This window comes from Somniosus microcephalus, chromosome 10 (assembly GCF_052327205.1).
Source record: "Somniosus microcephalus isolate GS21.2 chromosome 10, FLI_Smic_1.0, whole genome shotgun sequence".
Lineage (NCBI taxonomy): Eukaryota > Metazoa > Chordata > Chondrichthyes > Squaliformes > Somniosidae > Somniosus > Somniosus microcephalus.
In genome coordinates, this window is record NC_140996.1 from 186,186,595 (window position 1) to 186,209,205 (window position 22,611).

Here is a 22,611-nt window from a genome sequence, read left to right on the forward strand (position 1 = left end):
TGCTTTCTCCTGCAGCCAGAATGCACCCCCCTTTAAAAGGTGCTGGCTGCCTTGAAGTGGTATCAGAGATGCCTGATATCTGGCTCCCCAGAGGGGCATGTACCAATGCTAAGTGCAGGTAGTGCAGGTAGCGCTGGCTGCATGCCTGAGTGATTATAATCAGCACTAACAGGTGCAGGTATTGTGCGTCCCAGCCCCTGTGCACCCGTTTTTGGGCGTGATCAAATTTCTAGGCCCAAATGTTAAAGTAGAGTGATACAATGGTGGAGAGGGGGGATAAAAATTCAGAAATGTTTTGGTTAGCCTTAAAAGGCATCTCAGCTCACTGGAGCCATTGCCAGGGCTGAAGGGGCACGAGGTTAAGAAGTGCCAAGCCAAAATGAAGGAAAAGGGAATTGAAGATGCAGGAATGTCTCCAAATGACAGAGCAGCCTAGCAACTGATCCCTTGTTTGATGGCTGCTGAAGGGAGGTGGTGCTTCATGAGCTGCCTGCAAGGAGGGTTGCCATCTATACCATTCAGCAGCACCATCCCATAGATCAGCATTGTACAGGAAACTCTTTGGTATCTGGCACCAACGGGACCGGGATGGTGTCGGTTGATTAAAAATTCCGGATGACGGAGAGGGTTATCTACCGAGGCTATTTTTAACAAACAAAAATTAAAAAATCAAGAAATGTGCAGTATACAGTAATTGGGTACTCACCTACAGAATGTTGTGTTAAATGGATGGTGGAAGATGCTTGATTAAGTACAGTACTGCCAGTTGATGGTAATCCATAACTCTTTAATGACTTCCGACAGCGCCAAGAAGCTGAGTAGTGGCAGTTTGGAGAACTACCCCCACTGACTAACTCGGCCACCGCGGGAGACTCGGACTCGGCAACATTTCCGGTTACTGAGGTGTTGTTTTCGGAGTATGAATTTTGCCAGTTAATGGAGAATTCCAGATACTTAGGTGCTGTTTAAACGAGAGTTTCCTGTAGCTTGCCTGCAAGAAAGTGCAGCCAAGTTTCAAGCCACAGCTGACCCCTCCTATCATTGCATGTGCACGCCTTCTGTTGCAATGTCGGCACATGTAACCTTGCAGTAGATGGCGCATCTGTATGTCTGCAGACCAAGACTCTGAAAAGACAGGTCCTCTTGTTAGTCCCAGGTAGATGTGTCAAGGCAAGATGTCAGAAAGAAGAAAGAATTTGCATTTATATAGTGTCTTCCACATCCTGAAGATGTCCCAGAGAATTTCACAGCCAATAAATTACTTTTCAAGTGTTGTTAAACATAGAAACATAGAAGATAGGAGCAGGAGTAAGCCATTCGGCCCCTCGAGCCTGCTTCGCCATTCAATGCGATCATGGCTGATCATCCAAATTCAGTACCCGGTCCCTGCTTTCTCCCCATACCCCTTGATCCCTTTAGCCTTAAGAAATATATCCAACTCCTTCTTGAATATATTTAATGTATTGGCCTCTACTGCCTTCTGTGGTAGAGAATTCCACAGGTTCACCACTCTCTGGGTGAAGAAATTCCTCCTCATTTCTGTCCTAAATGGCCTACCCCTTATCCTTAGACTGTGACCCCTGGTTCTGGACTCCCCGACCATCGGGAACATCCTTCCTGCATCTAGTCTGTCTAGTCCTGTTAGAATTTTATAAGTTTCAATGAGATCCCCTCATTCTTCTAAACTCCAGCGAGTACAAGCCCAATCGACCCAATCTCTCCTCATACGTCATTCCTGCCATCCCAGGTATTAGCCTGGTGAATCTTCGCTGCACTCCTTCCATGGCAAGAACATCCTTCCTCAGATAAGGCGACCAAAACTGCACACAGTACTCAAGATGTGGTCTCACCAAGGCCCTGTACAACTGCAGCAAGACATCCTTGTTCCTGTACTCAAATCCTCTCGCTACGAAGGCCTACTGTTGTTATGTAGACAAACATGGCAGCCAATTTGCACGCAGGGTCCCATAAACAGCAATGAGATAAATGATCAGTTAATTTGGTTTTGGTGGTGTTAGTTGAGGAATAAATGTTGGACAGAACACTGGGAGAACTCCCTGCACTTCTTCTAGTGTCACAGGATCTTTTACATCTACCTGGACAGACAGATGGGAACAGAAATAGCTGGTGGTATCTTGGCTCATGAGCACCCTGGCATGCCTCCTATCATGTCATATACCATGTAAAGCATGACCTACTGTAACTGAAGTGCTTTTGAAGGAGTTTCCAGTATAGCGGGCAGCACGGTGGCATAGTGGTTAGCACTGTTGCCTCACAGCGCCAGGGACCCGGGTTCAAATCCAGCCTCGGGTGACTGTGCAAACTCCACACAGACATTCTCCCCGCGTTTGCGTGGGTTTCCTCCAGGTGCTCCGGTTTCCTCCCACAGTCCAAAGATGTGCGGGTTAGGTTGATTGGCTATGATAAATTGACCCTTAGTGTTAGGGGGATTAAAATGTGTGGGGTTACGGGGATCGGGTGGGATATGTGTCGGTGCAGGCTCGATGGGCCGAAATGGCCTCTATCTGCACTGTGGGGTTTCTGTGTGATTCTGTGATATAACAGTTAGTCAGGCATTCCCATATCATAATGATGCTAAATTTTACAATTTAGGAATCCTGACATTAATTTTTTTGTGATGCGATTGCCTATCAGGAATTCAAGCATGGAAGTCGATAATGTACATAAAATTGTGCTGCCACGAATCAGGTACACTAACCACTATGCCCGACTGCCAAATATGCATCCCATTGTAGGATGCTTTTCACCAGAAGCGGTAAATTGTAAAATCGATTCAACACTGTTGTGGTGTGATATTTGAATAGCCATTAAAGCTTGGTAGGGTCTGCATATTAATAGTCTTATATACACATCAGTGCACAACAGATACAGCATTATCACTTATCTGTTGGTTTTTAATTCTGTTCCTTGTATGATATGTGCAGAAAATGTATAAAGGGCATCAAATCAAGTCAATTACGCATTGGATTGTTGTTGGCGGTGATTTTACCATATGACCTACAGTGCTTGAAAACATAAAATAAAAGTGCATACAATAGCAAAATACTGCGAATACTGGAAATCTGAAATAAAAGCAGAAAATGCTAGAAGATTCATTAGGTCAGGCAGCATCGACCTGAAAGTTTAACTTTGTTTCTCTCTCCACAGATGTTGCCTGACCTGCTGAGTATTTCCAGCATTTTCTGTTTTTATTTCAGACACGTACACACTAGTGCAGTTCCATTTCAGCAATGTGGATCACCCAATCCACCACCCCCCTCCCCCCCCCGCCCCACACTGAGCGCTTTAGTAGACAGATGGTGCCTGGGGTTTTGAGAATGTCGGACTTCTATTCATCTCCATATGCCAGCCACCTATGGTTGAAGCGTAAGATTACGCAAATCTGGCATGGATGAGTGCATCCCTTGCCTGACGGCCAGCAATGTGTTCGTCTGCTCCTGCATTGGCCACATCCGGCCCTGCAAAGCATCGCTCCCCGTCCTCCTCCTCTTCCTCCGAGGAGGCTGTGTGCTGAGCCACTTGTTCATGCGGCAGCACTAAGCTGCGCTGCTGTGTGATGGGCACAGCAGACCATGATGATTCTGGACACCCTGGCTGGTGCATACTGCAAGGCTCCTCCAGATCTGGCTAGGCATCGGAAGCGTATTTTGAGTAAACCGTTGGTTTGCTCGATGATGCTTCTGGTGGATATGTGGCTCAAATTGTACCGCTCCTCAGCATCATTTGATGGCCTCCTCATCGGTGTCATAAGCCACTTTTTCAGGAGGTAGCCCTTGTCGCCAAGAAGCCATCTGGAAGGTTGGGTTGGCGGATGGAAGAGCTGAGGCACAGAAGACTGGCGCAAGATGAAGGAGTCATGGCAACTGCCCGGGTACTTTGCGCAAACAAGCATGATGATCTTCCTGTGGTTACACACCAGCTGGACATTCAGGGAGTAGAATCCCTTACGGTTGACAAATACAGCTGGGTTGTGATAGGGGGCCCTAATGGCTACATGTGTGTAGTCATTGACGCCCTGCACCATTCCCGCACGCGCTGTCACAGTTGGGCCATCCGTGGAGAAGTGGATATAATTGTGGGCCTTTGCAAAGAAGGCATCAGTGACCTGCATGATGCAGGTGTGTGCGGCTGACTGGGAGATGCTGCTGATGTCTGCAGCTGATCCCTGGAAGGAGCCCGAAGCAAAGAAGTTGAGTGCGGTGGTGACTTTGACAGCCACTGGCAAGGAGTATTCACATGCTCCTCTGGGCTCCAGGTGTTGGTGCAGCATTGCGCAGATGTCAGTGACTACATCTCTCTAAAGTCTCAGCCTCCTTTGGCACTGCTGCTCAGTCATGCTGAGGAGGTTGATCCTCTACCTGTAAACCCTGTGTTGGGGGTATCTCCTGCAGCGAGGTGCAGCCCTGCACTGGGGCCCTCTGCCCTGTGCATCATCAGGTGGGTGAAGAGGAGGTTGACACTCCTGGTGTTGGTGCTGCTGTTGTGGCTGGTTGTGGTGCAGCCGCGGCTGCTCTTCCTCCGAACCTGACGACCAGGATGAGAGGATATAAATGTTTTCCATCCCGTAGCTATAGATTTCACTTGAGGCAAGAAGCTTGCAAGCGCACACTAGAAGTGGCCTGAAATTGTTTCTATCAGGTCACACTGCAGATGGCTGTCAGCTTGAACACTCAAGGTCAGTAGATTAGCAAAATCTTATCCTAAACCTCCAACAACCAGGTTGTTACATTTGAATGTCAGCCATGTTACAGGAGTGCTTTTAAAATGCTACACCAATTACTACAAATCATGTCTTCCAGCAACTCATCTCCTTGCAGCTGGCCTGTTTCTGACAAGACGGGAAACAGGAGCCAGAAGCACGAAAATGGGAAACCACTATCAAAATAGAATTAGTAAGGCAGTTAACAGACTCTTAATTGCCTTAACTGCTTGTCCCACCAGTTCCAGTCAGGTCAGTTTGGGAGCGGCTGAACAGGCACTCATGAAAATTGGGTGGGGGCGGGATGGAGGCGGGTTGGGTGTCTGAAGCCATTTTTTCCAATTTTCGCTGCCGACCCGCCTCCAAACCCGCCTCTTCAGGGCTATTAAAATCGAGCCCTTTGAGTTCTTGGACAGATTTGTGTGCACCTTTGGAAGTGGCTTAGTGAGTTGCAGTGAATGGTGAGACATAATGGTAACCCCCCACAATGGTCATGAGTGTGAAAGGAATGGCTTGGGAATTGTAGGGATGCTTTATGGTGTTGGTGTGGGGTGGTGCCAACCTGGCGCATCATGTGGCAGCCAGGGTGTACAGCATCAAGTGAAGTAAATCTGGCCATGGTGAAGCTATCCATGGCATACCGGGCAGCAATGTGGTTGGGTACTGATGCCCTGTGTCCTGTGCAGCATCAGTTGATTGCGGAGAAGGTTGGTGTTGCTGTTGGTGCTGCTGGTGTGCCTGGTGCTGCTGGTGTTGGGGCTGATCGTGGTGGGATTCTGAGGACAAAGGTGAGATAGTTTCAAGGGCACCCATGCTGATGGAATAGATGGCAGGTGAAGTTGAGTTGACAGAAGCAAATCTGTCAATGGTCAGAGAGGTTGTTCCAATGAGATGGCACTGGATAGAGAGTTGGCTTCAAACACTTGCAAGCTGCACAAAGCTCAATCTGTCTTCCAAATGCAGTAAGCAACAGTTTCTGAGCTTGGAAAGTAAACTGCTATGAGATGGGAGCTTTTATACCACTTTTGCAGCTGTCAAGTAATCAGATAATTCAATGCTGAATCCACTCATGACCTGCTGAGCTGACGTGATACCCGAGCAGTGTATAACCCATGGGGGAACTCATAAAATTGAAAGGTAAGCTTAAAATAGTATTTAAGTGCCTTTTGACAATCTCTATAATGATCTAAATTACCTCCCACGCCGCTTGGTGTCGGGTCTGTTCAGCGATGACAGACCCAACATCTGGAAGACTGGCATGGAGGTTCCCTAACCGCTGTCAAAAAAATGTTCCCACCCAAACCGCCACCGATCATGCCCACTGACCCCCCAAAAAATTCCCCACAGAGCAAGTTAAAGTCTGCACCCAGGGTTCCTTGTGATAATGGGGCAGTAATTCCTCCCCAAACGCGTGAGTACGGAAGGGGTACTCACGTGTCTGGCCGGAGGAAATGCCGGTTTTCAGCACGCACAGCGCATGCACTGAAAACCGGCATTTCCTCTCCTCTAACCCAAGAGGTGAAGAGGCTAGTGCATGCGCTGTAGGGGGCAGCGCGTGCGTCTTGGATTTCCTCCGTTTTGGGGGATTTGCACATGTGTAGAGGCCTCCGGTCTTTACGCTTGTAAAAAGCACACGTAAGTATTTATTTTTACAGGTAAGTGGTGTTTTAGTGCAATTTAGAATTTTTTTCCCACAGGTTTATTATTTTAAAGAATCTACAATAAGGTAAGTTTAGTTTTAGACCCTTTTTATTAAAAAAATTATTTTTTTCAAAAAAAAAAATTGTTTAAATTATTGTTTTAAACTTATTTATACTTAATTTAATGATTGGGATGTTTTTTAAAATTTTATTTAATGTTTAAGTAGTGTTTTGGGGTGCAGTACTTCTCATGAGTTTGACAGTTCTTACTCTCAAACTTATGAATGAAGTTTCCCCTCCCCTGATTGGCTGAACAGTGCTCACCTGATCCCAGCCGGCACATCGCACTAACTACGCCGCTGGGTCAGGTTAGCACAGTGCACCGACATCAGAACCGGGCCACTGACAGGAAATCCACTGCGGGCCAGGTTTCAGATGTCGGCCCCCGACACCAAGTTCTGGGCCATTGTGTGGTCTCCTTGCCATTCTCAATGTGCAGAAGCTTGGTCCAAGCTTCTAAAAGAATTATACCAAGGAATATAATATCATGGAGGATACTGGCAATTGTACCTTGTCAGCCTCCTTTAAACCAATAAAAAAAATGGCTGGGGAGTGATCACATGCTTATAGCTAGCTCTGATGCTGCTGACTGCATAGGCTTCATGGCCACTTTGAAACGGAGCCCAGCATTAATTTCGTTGTGGTATTGAGAAGTGGAGCATCCGGCTGCTGTGGTTATTTTAATTTCTCATTGCCATGTACTGTCTCTTAAGCAGTTTCACATACATCATTGCTGTGTAGTGTGTACATATCCATGTTCAGCTTATTTAGCTGAGATTTCTTGAGAATTGTGTACGTTTGAAGAATGGCAGTTCATTGTGGCTTTCAGTACTTATGTCTTGCTCCCAGTAGTGAGCAACCATTTTGTTTCTGCTTCATTGCAGACTTCCATTTAAATATTCATCACATTGTAATTAGAAGTCAACCTTTTAGATGAATAGTATAGAGTAAATACCTGGACAATTATCTATTTTATTGATGCAAATATATATAAAAATATTCAAAAATGGAAACAGTCTAATGCAAGTGCATGTACACTACACGACTGAAGGGACAGGAAGAATTGCAAAAATCAAATGAAGAAAAGTTGATTGCTGAGTACTGACCAGGTTGAGAACGTGCTTTCAAAGTGACAAATGTTTGAGTAATGACTCCTAAATGTATAAAAGTCGGTACTTACTGCATTCGAACAGAATTTAAAAACTGCAGCCAAAAAAAACCACTAAAATTAGGGGGTGAGAGGAGATTTCAAACATCCACAGATGTAACCAGGTAGGGATCATGTAGCATGAAGAAAATGAAAAGCTTTTAAATTAAAACAAGTTTACTGGCACTAATCTAACAATGATTCACAATTCTACGCCCAAACTTAAAATAGGCGGAAATTAGTGTAAACAATGGGGTCCAGAGAAAGCATTGAAACCACATCATATATTTTTTCTTTAAGTATGAAAATTTAAGTTTCAATTCATTTAACTATCATTCATGTACAGCAGGCACACAATGTTTAAGAATCTGCAATTGGAGAAGCTATTTAATTTTTAATATAACTTATACTTATGCCATAAAGATCGATTCAAAGAAACAGAAAATATATAGAGCAGGTCTCAGTGAGGATTTTTTTTTGTTTAAAAACATTCCAAAAATTTCAATAAAATACCAGAGATTGACTTTCTTTCCTGCTGCACCTTAAAATCAGGTCACAATATAAAGAGACTCTCCAAACAAGCACAATTGGAAGATACTCACATTTGATAGTTGGGTGTATGACCAATTTTGTGGGGGAGATTTGTTTGGGCAGTGGGTTTGATGGATCGTCATTAAAAAAAAAGAGGACACTTACGCACATTGTTGTTACAAGTGTAACTAACTTACACACAAAACTGCGTGATCTTTCAAACCACATTATTGGTTTGCACCCGCACCCAGATTATGCACAGATGCAGAGGACATTGCTTCAGTCATGTGCACAAGCTGTAAATTAATGTTATAAAGCACCAAAGTAAAAAGTCGTATGAATCTTTAATTATTGCAAAGTCCTACCTTATGGCAAAATAGTAGCAGTATGTTAGCTGATGACCTGACAACCTCGAGAAATAGTAATTTCTCAGCTCCCAAATTTATTTTCTATTTGTTACATATTCTAAATATAAATATATTTGTAACAAATTTTAGGTATTTGTTTAAGTGGTTTGTTAAATAGTATGTTTGCAAAGGTCAGATTTCTTGTACTGATGTTAGCAAAAAAACATTGCTGTTGTGCCAAGGAATGTTGAAATGTGTTGCAGAATGCTTGATGTCACAAGGGACTGCCTATACTGCAATGATAGTTGCTTTGAATTCGAGAGAGTTTCATTGTATGGAATGCTTTTTGTTTCAACAACAACAACTTGTATTTATATAGTGCCTTTAACGTAGTAAAACCTCCCAAGGCGCCTCACAGGAGTGTTATCAAACAAAATTTGACATCAAGCCACATAAGATGGTATTAAGGCAGATGAAAGGGGTAGGTTTTAAAGAGCATCTTAAAGGAGGAAATAGAGGTGGAGAGGTATAGGGAGGGAATTCCAGAGCTTAGGGCCTTGGCAGCTGAAGGCACGGTCACCAATGGTGGAGTGATTAAAATCAGGGATGCTCAAGAAGCCAGAATTGGAGGAGTACAGATATCTCAGAGGGTTGTGGGGCTGGAGGAGATTACAAAGATAGGGAGGGGTGAGGCCATGGAGGGATGTGAAAACAAGGATGAGAATTTAAAAATTGAAGCATTGCTTAACCGGGACCCAATGTCGGTCAGCGAGCACAGGGGTGATGGGTGAAGGTGTGAGTTAGGACAAGGGCAGCAGAGTTTTGGATGACCTCAAGTTTATGAAGGGTAGAACGTGGGAGGCTGGCCAGGAGTGCGTTGAAATAATCAAGTCTAGAGTTATCAAAGGCATGGATGGGGGGTTTCAGCAGCTGACGAGCTGAGACAGGAGGGGAGTCCGGTGATATTACGGAGGTGGAAATAGGCAGTCTTAGTGATGGCCCGGATAGTAGTAAACAATAAAAGTGCCTCTCCTCAAGAAATACAATGTCCCAGATTTTGCTGTTGTAGGGCATCTAATGGCGTCTGCCATTAGTTAGACTTGCCCCTGCACTCTTCAGCTCAAATGTTTTTGCTTACTAAGTTGCTGAAAGTGCGAGCTGATAACAGGGCATCTGGGAGCAGAGTGAACAGGGTATCTTCTTAAGCAATGAGATTTAAGGATTGGAAAATAAACAGCAGAAGTACTGAGAAGGATGGTGAATTAAAGGGGGTGAATTCAATGTCAAATCAGGTGCAGAAAATTAAAGAGAGGGAAAGAAAGATTAGATTGAGAAAAAAAAGAGGAAGAGACAGAAAAGAAAAGTAAGATTTTTTTAAAATTTTAAACGTGACATTTTAAAAATCTAAACAAATTCACAACCTGAAGGAATGAGATTCCACACTTATAATAGTTAATTTCGGTGCCCAAGAGATTGATTTGCAGTCACATTGTTAATTATGCTTGTAATTACTAGCCCTAAATAACAGGGTGTGTTTAATTTGTATCTACCAAGCAAATACAGCAACTTCACAACATTCAATGAATGTCAATGGTGAGGCAGACAGCGAAATGCTGTTTTTGCGCCGCTAACTGCAGAGCGGCACAACTCGAACAGCAATTTTTGGATATTTGCGTTTAACTGCGGATCTACCCCTTGCCTGAAGTTGCTGTACCATTTACGCATAAATAACGGCGAGCGCCATTTTGTTATTTTAACAGCAAAATCTGGTCCATCCTATTCTGGGGTGGTGTGTACGCTAGAAAGTTTCTATCATTTAGAGAAGAAGGAAGTGCAATAACTTGGAAATATATCATGCATTCTGAGAGGAGCAGTATTGCATACAGGCAACATTGATACTGTCGCAGTAGTCTTTTTGTGACTGTAGTAAGCGCTGTAATTAAATTGGCTGTGCGTCCACGAAGCTCATTTATTAATGTAAAAACAAGATGTTTTTATTCCCTTTAAATTGAGTCATGTTGTATGATAATTAAAGGAGTAAGATTATCCCACCTGTTTTTTTTGATCACTTACTGCATCCAACGATAGGATGTATATAAAATGGTGCGTTGACTGACAGAGTTTTTTTTAATGAACCAAAGCTAGTTACCGTAGAGGCAAAATAACAGAAAAAAAGCCAAGCTTAACGCCGTGCTGCTGCTGAATCATACGCGCTCTCCCTCGGGATTGGGCTGACTGATGGGCTTTTTAACGTCACTGCAACCAGATATATGGGTGCAGTTCTGCTTTACTGCAGCATGATGCGGCTGAATATATTTCAGTGCACTCTGCTTGAAGAAAAGATCAGACCGCTGCACATGCTGAGTGTTCACTAAGATTTTTTTTAAGCAAAGAAAGGATATCAGAGCCGGTTAAATTCCCGTGACTGCAGAAAAGCTTTCATCGCCTTCTCAGTGTGGTTCCAAGTCGGTGCTGTGTTTGTGTGTGGAGGCGCATGCATTCAATGGATCAGCGCAGCGCTGTTCCCTTTTTTGCATAGATTTAAGTCTGTCAGACAGAAAAGCAATGAACAGGACACCTCAAACACTATTGAAGGACCCATTCTAATAGTATTTGTCTAGCAATTGCTTTGAGCAAACATACAAAGAATGCATGTTGAAAGACAGCAGACCTCAACATCATCTCGGTCCACCGATAAATACCAGCCATTGGCAGACAGAATACCGAGAAGATAGAAGCTGCACAAGGCACCAAGCGACCAATTAAAGACCTCTTATGCTCTTTTAAAAGGACTGCTGAGGACAAGAATAAGAGTCTGTATAGAGATCTCTTGTCTCTCCTAACCTGCTGTTTGCATTACTGATTGTGCACAGTACCTGCCATTGCTGTTTAGGATCACAGTAGCTTCTTTGTATACTGCCGATATGGCCAGCCAGCAAGATTCAGGCTTCTTTGAGATCAGCATCAAGTCATTGCTAAAATCCTGGAGCAATAGTAAGTAAACACCGAACATAGTGTGCTCTGTTGGGCACAGTACTTTTTTTTAATGAATAATGATTTTGGTTTATATTTGCCATCGTTGCACATCACAGTGTAGTTTTTGTTTTGTTTCCAGCTGCCACTTGAAATCAAAATGTCACAGATTTAAATAGTTCTGATTACGTGCAGAGGCTGTAAGGGAATTGAGCAAGATTTGCCTTGATTGAATTCCCTAATCAAGCTGCTTTTAAGGCCTACAATTGCAGTGCATTCCAGAGTAGCATTTCCTGCCTATGTTTAATTTTGTTTAGTCTTAATGATGAAAAAAATTCCGTGCAGTTTAAAAAAAACAAGCAGGAGGGTGGTACGACTCCATGCCAGTTGTTTTTATAATTGCCTTTTAGAACTGCGTAGTTCTGGCAGGCAACAGTTACATACAACGATAATGTATATTAACGACCACATTGACTATAAAATGACAGGCAACTGAGTCACTGGTTTTCATGTGTCTGTGCTGGATTTTAAAAAAAATAATATTTAGGTAGGATTATACATTCCATAGATATAGGCAGTAGGTGCAAAGCTTTTACTTTGAATATTTGTTTAGTTTGAATATAGAAATTAGTACTAAACATTCATGTCCAATGCTTGTATCTGATTTTTAGAATTTCATTGGTGTAGTAAAATAAAGATGAAGGTTTTAGATAGGGCACACGCAATTTGCCACAGAATAATCGGTAACGACGGGCTTGTTATATATTGTAGTACACAAAATTATTTTTTTTAAATGAATTTGAGAATTAACATTAGTAAGCATTGTTCAGTGTCAGTATATTCTACCTCTGGACCCTGGTTTTAGAATTGTTTACATTCTATCAGACCTCTTTCATGTTTGTGTCCTTCAAAATGTTTTTAATGTGTTGCGCAATTGAGAGCTACTGTGATAACAGTTTAGAACAGCCTAAACTGATACTATAAAAGATCAGAAGTCAAAGATATTGATGTTAATGTGCTATTATCTTTTTGCAGTACCTGTAACTATATTTTTAGAAAATTTTAAGTAGAGTCTTTGTATAAAACCTTTTACCTTAAGGTCATGACAGAACTGTATTCACATCACTGACCATCTTGATTTTGCATCCCTTAACTTGCAAACAGTTTGTTGACATCATCCATAGCCATTAAACAATAACATAGTAATTAAAAGGCATTTTGTCATTTCAAGAAGTAGTCCTCTAAGAATCCAGCATTGCAGTTTACACCTTTCTATTCAAAGTTGCTGATTTGATTTTCTTTGAGCAGGAGAAAAGGTAAGTGCTAATTTAATTGAGTTATTTAATATTTGGATAATTTGAGAAGAAAAGAGCTTTGAATTTTTAGGAATAGACTGTGCATTCTATGTGTGAGGTACTCACTGAAAAATGTTGTAGAATGTCTACAGGATTCTTACGATTTTTAGAACAAAAATGGAAGAAAATGGGTGAATTCCCTAGGATCTAACAGGATTGTGATTTTTGAATTTCTATAGATTACAGTAGTGAGAAATTACTAATTTTGTTGGTAGGCTATTTGAGAGACAAGGTATTAACCTGTTATTTGGCTAATTAAACTTTTGTAAACTCTTAGCTATGAAGGCATGATTTCAGTAGAGTTATTGCTGGTTGAAAGGTTTTCAACAAGTTTTGGAAGAAAACAACTGTACCTTTCAAATTTATTTTTCAATCATGTTTATGTTGTGTGATCTCAGCTGAATAATTTTCAGCATTCACTAGTTGTAGTATGTAGACATAGATAATTATGTGGCATGATGATACACTATATTAGAGTATGGGATGGTTATGTGCAGTTTCAGTCACCTGCTTTGTTAACTTCCAGATTTCAGCAGTGCTCCTGTGAGGAGGTATTGTGCAGAGGTCAGGTATCTCCTTATGGAAAGGAAGCAAAAGAGAATCATCACTCTTCTCTCTCTCTTAGACAGTCCCTCGGAACCAGGATGACTTGCTTCCACATTAAAAATGAGTTCTCCGGTGACTGATTAGCCCAATGTGGGACCTACAGTCTCTGTCACAAGTGGGGCAGACAGTGGTTGAAGGGGCGGGTGGGTGGGGTGCTTGGGTTGACGTGCACTCCTTGCGCTGCTTGTGCTTGGCTTCTGCTTGCTCCCGGCAAAGAGACTCGAGGTGTTCGGCGCCTTTCTGGATGCTTCTCCTCCACTTTGTGCAGTCTTGGGCCAGGGATTTCCAGGTGTCGGTGGGGATGTTGCACTTTTTCAAGGAGGCTTTGAGGGTGTCCTTGAAGCGTTTCCTCTGCCCACCTGGGGCTCTTTTGCCATGTCGGAGCTCCGAGTAGAGCGCTTGTTTTGGGAGTCTCGTATCGGGCATGCGGACGATGTGACCCATCCATCGGAGCTGATCGAGCATGGTCAAAGCTTCGATGCTGGAGATGTTGGCCTGAGCGAGAACACTGATGTTGGTGTGCTTATCCTGCCAATGGATTTGCAGGATCTTGCAGAGGCAGCGTTGGTGGTACCTCTCCAGTGCTTTGAGGTGCCTGCTGTACATGGTCCATGTCTCTGAGGCATACAGGAGGACGGGTATCATTACTGCTCTGTAGACCATGAGCTTGGTGCCGGGTTTGAGGTCCTGGTCTTCAAATACTCTCCACTATTCTACTGTTGTGTATCTCCTAGCAACTGGCAGGATTTGCAAATTGTGCAACTCAGGAAAAAATGGAGGGATTCCTGCCATACAAAAAAAGTGACATTTTATTTAGATGAAAATTACAGTGAAAACTATAATATGCATTTATCAGGGAAGTCTTGCCTGTATATATAAAGTACTACTTCATTAATTCAATCAGCACATGGAAATAAAATATTAGGATCAGTTTTCTGTAAAAATCCATAGTTTCCATTTGCCTCTATCTTTTCTTGAAGCCTGTCACTGTGTTGTTATCGTCGATGTTCACTAATTTTTAATATTAACGAGGTACCCATTGGTGCTGTTGTTTTCTTTCAATCTGCCACGTTTATGATCCTATTTTCAGCTAGCTTGATTTTAATCAACTTTGTGATTTTTTTTTTACCTCGTTTTTTCAGCAATTCAGCCATTGGTTCAAGCTAAATGCAGTTTTGAAATGTATTTACAGTTGCTCTGATGTAGGACTCCAGTGACAGTTGTTTCAGCACCTCCTTTCTACCCATGGTTTCAATGCATACCAGGCTTACTCAAAGCTCAGCTTCAGAGTCTGTAAAGATTGCAAAAATGACTAAATGAAACCTGGCCTCCCAAATTGAGAGATGCATCCAGCAGTAACATTCCAGAATTTGTTTCTGTCACTTGGGTTGTGTCCAGAGAGTTAATTTTGAGCTATATATTTTAGCTGGAGTGAAATACTTCTTGTTAGCAGTTTGTCACTGCAGCTGGTAGTGATGGGAACAATTTGATGTGATCACAAAATACTGGCACAAGTGTGATATATTGGTACTAGCATGCTAAATTATTTGATTGCCAACACTGTGGCGTAATCATGAGTTTATAATAGCCATCTTAAATGCAGTTCTACATTGCATTAAGAAAAAGTTTACATCTTGCATCCCAATTACCCTGAAATACCTGACACAAACCAAGAAATTAAGTTTAAGACCAAAAGTGCACTATCATTATCCTGATCAGTGCAATGTATTTTTTCTCTTCCAGTTATAGGTTTTACTTATTAAAAACATTATAAATATCGGTTTAGTTATTTATTCTTTAATGAATAGCCAACATTCAAAACTTTAAAAAAAACACTTAATAAAGGGGGAACTGGATGGTGCAGTTGATTGGTACACCCATCAGCTCCGTCTGAGAAGTTTAGAACGTCTCGTTTCCTTTAGCTGTACATGTCTTTTTTCAAATTGGTCCTGGCAGTTGTAACCCCATCTCCTAATTGGTGCTATCTGCAGCTGAAAATGTGCATAGTACAGTGCATATTGATGCAGCATTGGTGACCTCACCTAGATAACAAGAATGTCTGATATAGAAAATGGAAAGGTCACAGTGGTCAGTAGTTCTTTTCTCAGTTGAACGTTAAGCCACCTTGTTAGGGCAGAGTGGGAGGAGCTTTGCACTGGATGTGGCAGTTTTATATTTAATTGATTGCGCCGTTGTGAAGCGCTTTGGGATTTCTTGTAAAATAAAGGCATTATATAGAAACATAGAAGATAGGAGTAGGCCATTCGGCCCCTTGAGCCTGCTCCGCCATTTAATGAGATCATGGCTGATCATCCAAATTCGGTACCCTGTCCCTGCTTTCTCCCCATATCCCTTGATCCCTTTAGCCTTAAGAAATATATCTAACTCCTTCTTGAATATATTTAATGAATTGGCCTCAACTGCCTTTTGTGGTAGAGAATTCCACAGGTTCACCACTCTCTCTCTGGATGAAGAAATTCCTCCTCATCTCTGTCCTAAATGGCTTACCCCTTATCCTTAGCCTGTGACATCTGGTTCTGGACTCTCCCGCCATCGGGAACATCCTTCCTGCATCTAGTCTGTCTAGTCCTGTTAGAATTTTATAAGTTTGAATGAGATCCCCCCTCATTCTTCTAAACTCCAGTGAATATAAGCCCATTCGACCCAATCTCTCCTCATACGTCATTCCTGCCATCCCAGGTATCAGTCTGGTGAATCTTCGCTGCACTCCCTCCATGGCAAGAACATCTTTCCTCAGATAAGGCGACCAAAACTGCATACAATACTCAAGGAGTGGTCTCACCAAGCCCCGTACAACTGCAGCAAGACATCCTTGCTCCTGTACTCGAATCCTCTCGCTATGAAGGCCAACATACCATTTGCCGCCTTAACCGCCTGCTGCACCTGCATGCTTACCTTCAGCAACTGGTGCACAAGGACACCCAGGTCTTGTTGCAATTCCCCTTCTCCCAATCTATTGCCATTCAGTTAATAATCTGCCTTCCTGTTTTTGCCACCAACGTGGATAACCTCGCATCGATCCACATTGGGCAGATGCATGGCAGATGCAGTATAATCATCCAACCTGTCCAAATCATACTGGAGTTTCTCGGCATCCTCCTCACAGCACACGCCCACCCAGCTTTGTGTCATCTGCAAACTTGGAGATATTACATCTAGTTCCCTCGTCTAGAACATTAATATATATTGTGAATAGCTGGGGTCCTAGCACCGATCCCTGCGGTACCCCACTAGTCACTGCCTGCCACTCGGAAAAGACCCGTTTATTCCAACTCTTTGCTTCCTGTCTGGCAACCAGTTCTCTATCCCTGTCTGGCAACCAGTTCTCTATCCAAGTCAGTACCTTACCCCCAATCCCATGTGCTTTAACTTTACATGCTAATCTCTTATGCGGGACCTTATCGAAAGCCTTATATAAATGCAAGTCTTTCTTTGTAAATTGTTGTTATTTGATGTTGATGCCAAGTGGCTGAAATGAAAATTGTTTCATTTGCCACCAGTGGCATTCTTTATCACAGGAGTACTGGTCAAGATTCTCTGGTATCAGCGCTAGATAGGAGTCCAATGTGAGAGCAGATTTGTAGATTTGTGATCAATGCTAAAGGAGGTTCCATTGGGCCTAGAGATTCCAGATACTTTTCCACCAGGGATACAAACTGATGTGGAACATGGCTTGACTACTGTCTTTCAGGGACTGGTCTTACAAACATTTCCTGTTTGCTCTCAATTCTTCATTGGACTTAGGACTGAAGTAATATTTCTATCCTGAGCTGAACCCCGAGATTTCACTTCACAACAAAATATTGAGCTTTTGAAAAGACTTGCATTTATATAGCGCCTTTCACGACCTCAGGACGTCCCAAAGTGCTTTACAGCCAATGAAGTACTTTTGAAGTGTAGTCACTGTTGTAATGTAGGAAACGTGGCAGCCAATTTGCGCACAGCAAGCTCCCACAAGCGGCAATGTGATATTGACCAGATAATCAGTTTTTAGTGATGTTGATGAATAAATATTGGCCAGGACACCGGGGATAACTCCCCTGCTCTTCTTCGAAATAGTGCCATAGTATCTTTTACGTCCACCTGAGAGAGTAGACAGGGCGTCGGATTAACGTCTCATCCGAAAGACGCTTTAAATGCAAGGACAGCCTTGTGGAAAATAAATTAGCCCTGTTGAGCTTTTGTGCTCACTCTAGCACAAGCTGCACACTATGAAAAGTTATGTGATATTGGATAGCCAAGAAAATGGGTATTGTTCCTTAGAAATATCAGTACCACACACTACAAATTTTAAAGCTAAAACCTAGGATCGGTTGGTGACTGCAATGAGGGTTAGCCATGCTCAATATGATTGTGGTAGGCTGAGAGTCAAAATGGTGTTGACAGAAACAGCATGAGAACCAAAGGTAGAAAATATTGCATAGAAATCAGCTGCAGTTGGTTGTCTGGTCATGGCAATGATGAGGTTTAGAAGTGGGTCAAGTGGGATAAAATGTACTGCATGTTTAATTTTTAAAACAGCGGCAGATGTGATTGGTTATATGATAATATAATCAAATTGTAGGCATCATCATTGTACTCTTGTCTGTTTATACACATGATGATCTTGCGAACTACTCTTCCTTGATGTTGCTTTTAAAAAAAATCATTTATGGGATGTAGGCGTTGCTGGCAAGGCCAGCATTTATTGCCCATCCCTAATTGCCCTTGAGAAGTTGGTGGTGAGCCACCACCTTGAACAGCTGCAGTCCGTGAGCTGAAGGTACTCCGCCAGTGCTGTTAGGGAGGGAATTCCAGGATTTTGACCCAGCGATGATGAAAGAATAGCGATATATTTCCAAATCAGGATTGTGTGTGACTTGGAGGGGAACTTGCAGGTGGTGGTGTTCCCATGCACCTGCTGCCCTTGTCCTTCTAGGTTGTAGAGGTTGCGGGTTTGGGAGGTGTTGTCGAAGAAGCCTTGGCGAGTTGCTGCAGTGCTTCTTGTAGATGGTACATACTGCAGCCAAGGTGCGCCGGTGGTGGAGGGAGTGAATGTTTAAGGTGGTGAATGGGATACCAATCAAGCAGGCTGCTTTGTCCTGGATGGTGTCGAGCTTCTTGAGTGTTGTTGGAGCTGCGCTCATCCAGGCAAGTGGAGAGTATTCCATCACACTTCTGACTTGTGCCTTGTAGATGGTGGAAAGGCTTTGGGGAGTCAGGAGGTGAGTCACTTGCCACAGAATACCCAGTCTCTGACCAGCTCTTGTAGCTACTGTATTTATGTGGCTGGTCCAGTTAAGTTTCTAGTCAATGGTAACCCCCAGGATGATATTGGTGGGGGATTCAGTGATGGTAATGCCGTTGAATGTCAAGGGGAGACAGCTAGATGCTATCTTGTTGGAGATGTTCATTGCCTGGCACTTGTGTGGCATGAATGTTACTTGCCACTTATCAGCCCAAGCCTGAATGTTGTCCAGGCCTTGCTGCATGCGGGCAGGGACTGCATCATTCTCTAGGGAGTTACAAATGGAATTCAACACTGTGCAGTCATCAGTGTGTATCCCCACTTCTGACCTTATGATGGCAGGGAGGTCATTGATGAAGCAGCTGAAGATGATTGGGCCTAGTACACTGCCCTGAGGAACTCCTGCAGTGATGTCCTGGGGCTGAGATAATTGTCCTCCAACAACCTCCTTTGTGCTAGGTATGACTCCAACCAGTGCAATAGCATCTTAATTTTTTGATTGGTTAACAAAACAGTTTCTGCCATGCTTGAACTGAAAGCTGCATCTTTATACATGTTACCTTAGAGTTTCCTCTTTGTGTGCACCCGAATTTGGGTGTATTGTAGTTATGTGCGCAACTCACAACAACTTGCTTTATATAACAACAGAAAATGCTGGAAAAACTCAGCACTTTGCAGCCTTCCGGACTCCATATCGAGTTCAACAATTTCAGATCATAACCTCGGCCCCTATTACTTTTTTACTTATAATTTTTTCCACCCCTTTGTTTTGGGTCCTCCTTTCCCCCCCCCCCCCCTTTCCTTTTGTTTCTCTCTCACACCTGGCAGCTGTCTCTTACCTGCCAGTACACTTCACACCTAATCTCAGCTGCCTTTTGTCTCCACGGGCCTATTACCATCTCGTCTGGCTTCGAATACCTTTTATTGTCTCTTTTTCTTCTTTTGTTCAATCGCAGTCTTGCCTTCGATCTATTTTATTTTATTTCCAGTTTTGAAGAAGGGTTTCGACCCGAAACGTCAACTCACATTTCTCTCCACGGATGTTGCCTGACCACCTGAGTTTTTCCAGCATTTTCTGTTGTTATTTCGGATTTCCAGCATCTGCAGTATTTTGCTATCGGACTTGTTGCATTATATATTGCCTTTTAATATAGTAAAATGACCCAATATTCTGCGATCTTTTAAGCCACATAATTTGTTTGTACCCAGATTATGTGTGTATGTGGGGGCAATTGTGAAGGAATCTCCAGACCACCGTGTCTGAGATAGTCTGCCCAGGATTAACAATTACCGTTTCATTGTGATATCAGCCACTGGAGATGTTACAGAACACCCCTCATATAAAGTCACTGAAAGGTGGGAAATACCAAACTGCAAGGCTAGTGGGTATAAGCTAAAACAAATAGGTTTATTTATAAGTACTGTAAGAAAATAAAAAGAAGCAGTTGTGGTGGAGCCACTAAGAGACTCTGATCAATTGTATATAATTCCCTTTAATAATGTGTTAGCTACAGCCTGAGTCTGTATCTTTGTTTTCACTGTTTACATGTACAGAGCGCGATCACTTTAATAGCGCGGGTAAACGCGATGACATCACGCCGTTCATCACGTGATCCCCCACCGGCGGGAAAAACGTGATGACGTCATGACGTCAGCCACGGGACCGCCCAAGCAGTCCTCGTGGAGCCTCCGAACTGACTAGACCTATATTCGATGTTCTCCTGTAGTTATCCGTTAAACTCTTTGTTTTCATTAAACCTCGTTTATTTGATCGCCTGAGTGGACCTCAGTCTTTTGGATAGGAACTAGACATTCCTACATTGGTGACCCTGACTTTTGCGAACGGTTTTCGCTGAAATTACTGAACATGGATTCGAACGCCGTTGCTTTGAAGCTACCACAGTTCTGGGAGCAACAGCCAGCCACGTGGTTCATCCAGGCTGAAGCCCAGTTCGCAATCCGGAACATCGTTGCAGATCAGACCCGTTACTATCACGTGGTTTCCGCCCTCGACAGCGCCACAGCCTCGCGGATCGTCAGCCTGCTTGGTAATCCACCAGAAGATCGCAAGTATGAAACGATAAAGGCACGGTTGTTACAGGTCTTCGGGCTCACGAAGTCAGAGTGCACCTGCCGGCTGCTCAATATGCCCGGCCTCGGGGAGTCCAAGCCGCCCGAGCTCATGAGCCAAATGCTCACGCTCCTGGGCTCCGAACCGGAATGCTTCCGCTTCAGGGAGCTATTCCTCAGCCAGCAACCGGAGCAAGTTCAGGCTGCCCTATCCAGGTCGGCAGTCACAGACTGCGCAGAGCTGGTTGCTGATGCGGACAAGATCTTCGCGGTGACACAGCAGCACTGCACTGCCACGAGGTGCCCATCCCCCACAGACGCTGCTCCAGCCCCTCAACCTGCAGGGTTGTGCTACTACCACGCCCGTTTTGGCACGAAGGCAAGATGCTGCCGCCCTCCCTGCAGCTTTTCGCTCAAAAAAACCCAGCAGCCACTCTGTCGAAAGAGGACCGGTTATAACGAGCGCGCCGCGGCTGCGATGGGAATCGGTAATTCGGGAAAACTCCTCTTCATCAACTATTTCCTATCTGGTCGACGTTTCCTCTGCGACACCGGGGCACAGTGTAGCATCCTACCCGCGTCAAATCTTGATCTACAAGTCGGGGGGCACGGCCCCTCCCTCCAGGCAGCTAATGGCGGGGCCATTCAGACCTTCGGAAGCCGGCGGGTCCAGGTGTGCTTCGGCGGCCAGCAGTTTTACTGGGATTTCATCACGGCCAAAGTCTCTCGAGCCATCCTCAGGAGGGATTTTTTGTGCGCCAACGGTCTCCTGGTGGATGTATGGCACCGCCGGTTGATCAATGCGGCCACTTTTCACTCCATCCCGTGCCACCGCGGTAACACAGTGGCGCGCACTGTCTCCTGCGCGTTCCCACCTCCGGATGACTTCTCTCGCCGCCTCCGGAGATTTCCCAGACCTGACCAGACCCACTTTCTCTTCCACGAAACATGGTGTCGAACATCACATCACCACTACTGGCTCCCTGGTCTACGCATGGGCCCGACACCTCGAACCTGGCAAGCTCGCGGCTACGAAAGCGGAGTTCGACACGATGGAGCGGCTAGGGATTATTCGCCAGTCGAATAGTCCCTGGTCTTCGCCTTTCCACATTGTTCCGAAACCTGGCGGCGGATGGCGGCCTTGCGGCGACTACCGATGCCTGAACGATGCCACTACTCCTGATCGATACCTGATCCCTCATAATCAGAATTTCTCTGCCCATTTGGCAGGAAATACCATTTTTTCAAAAGTCGACCTTGTCCGTGGCTACCACCAGGTCCCCGTACACCCACAAGACGTCCCGAAAACTGCAGTCATCACCCCATTCGGCCTGTTTGAATTTCTGCGGATGCCATTTGGATTGAAGAACGCTGCACAGGCTTTCCAGTGCTTGATGGACTCCGTGCTTCGGGACCTCGGAAGTTTCTATTCGTCTACCTCGACGACACCCGCATCGCCAGCCCTAATAAAGAGGAGCACATCTGCCATTTGCGCACCCTCTTTAGACGCCACAGTCAACACAGCTTGATCATCAACCCGACCAAGTGCCAGTTCGGCCTGCAGCAGATTGATTTCTTAGGCCATCGCATCACATCAGACGGCGCAATTCCCCTGCAAACGAAGGTGGAGGCAGTTACTTTGTTCCCGCGCCCGCAGACCATCAAGGCCCTGCAGGAGTTCCTCGGGATGGTAAATTTTTATCACCGGTTCGTCCCTAATGCAACTCTGCTCATGCAGCCCCTGTACGAGGCCCTCAAGGGCAAGTCCAGCAAGGATCCGATTAGCTGGACGGTCGACATGGACCAGGTGTTTGTCGACACAAAAGGCGCTTTAGCCATTGCAACCATGCTGGCACACCCGCTGCCAGGTGCCACCATCGCCCTTACCACCGACGCGTCGGACTACGCCATCGG

The 22,611-nt window shown here is 44.3% G+C and overlaps 1 protein-coding gene across 6 annotated transcripts in view; it reads left to right on the forward strand.

The window, feature by feature from the left end:
• The window catches only part of LOC147111928 (protein furry homolog), a 486,257-nt gene that overhangs the window by 50,859 nt on the left and 412,787 nt on the right, over positions 1–22,611 (forward strand). The window contains exon 1 of one of the 6 annotated variants that reach the window (XM_085999321.1): positions 9,207–11,439. The exons of 1 other annotated variant lie outside the window; for it this stretch is intronic. In XM_085999321.1, the coding sequence (XP_085855447.1) occupies positions 11,370–11,439 (70 nt within the window). In that variant the 5' untranslated portion in view covers positions 9,207–11,369. Of the gene's footprint in view, positions 1–9,206; positions 11,440–22,611 lie in introns of those variants that run through there. 4 more of the 6 variants (XM_085999322.1, XM_085999323.1, XM_085999326.1 and 1 more) reach the window with 4 other exon arrangements.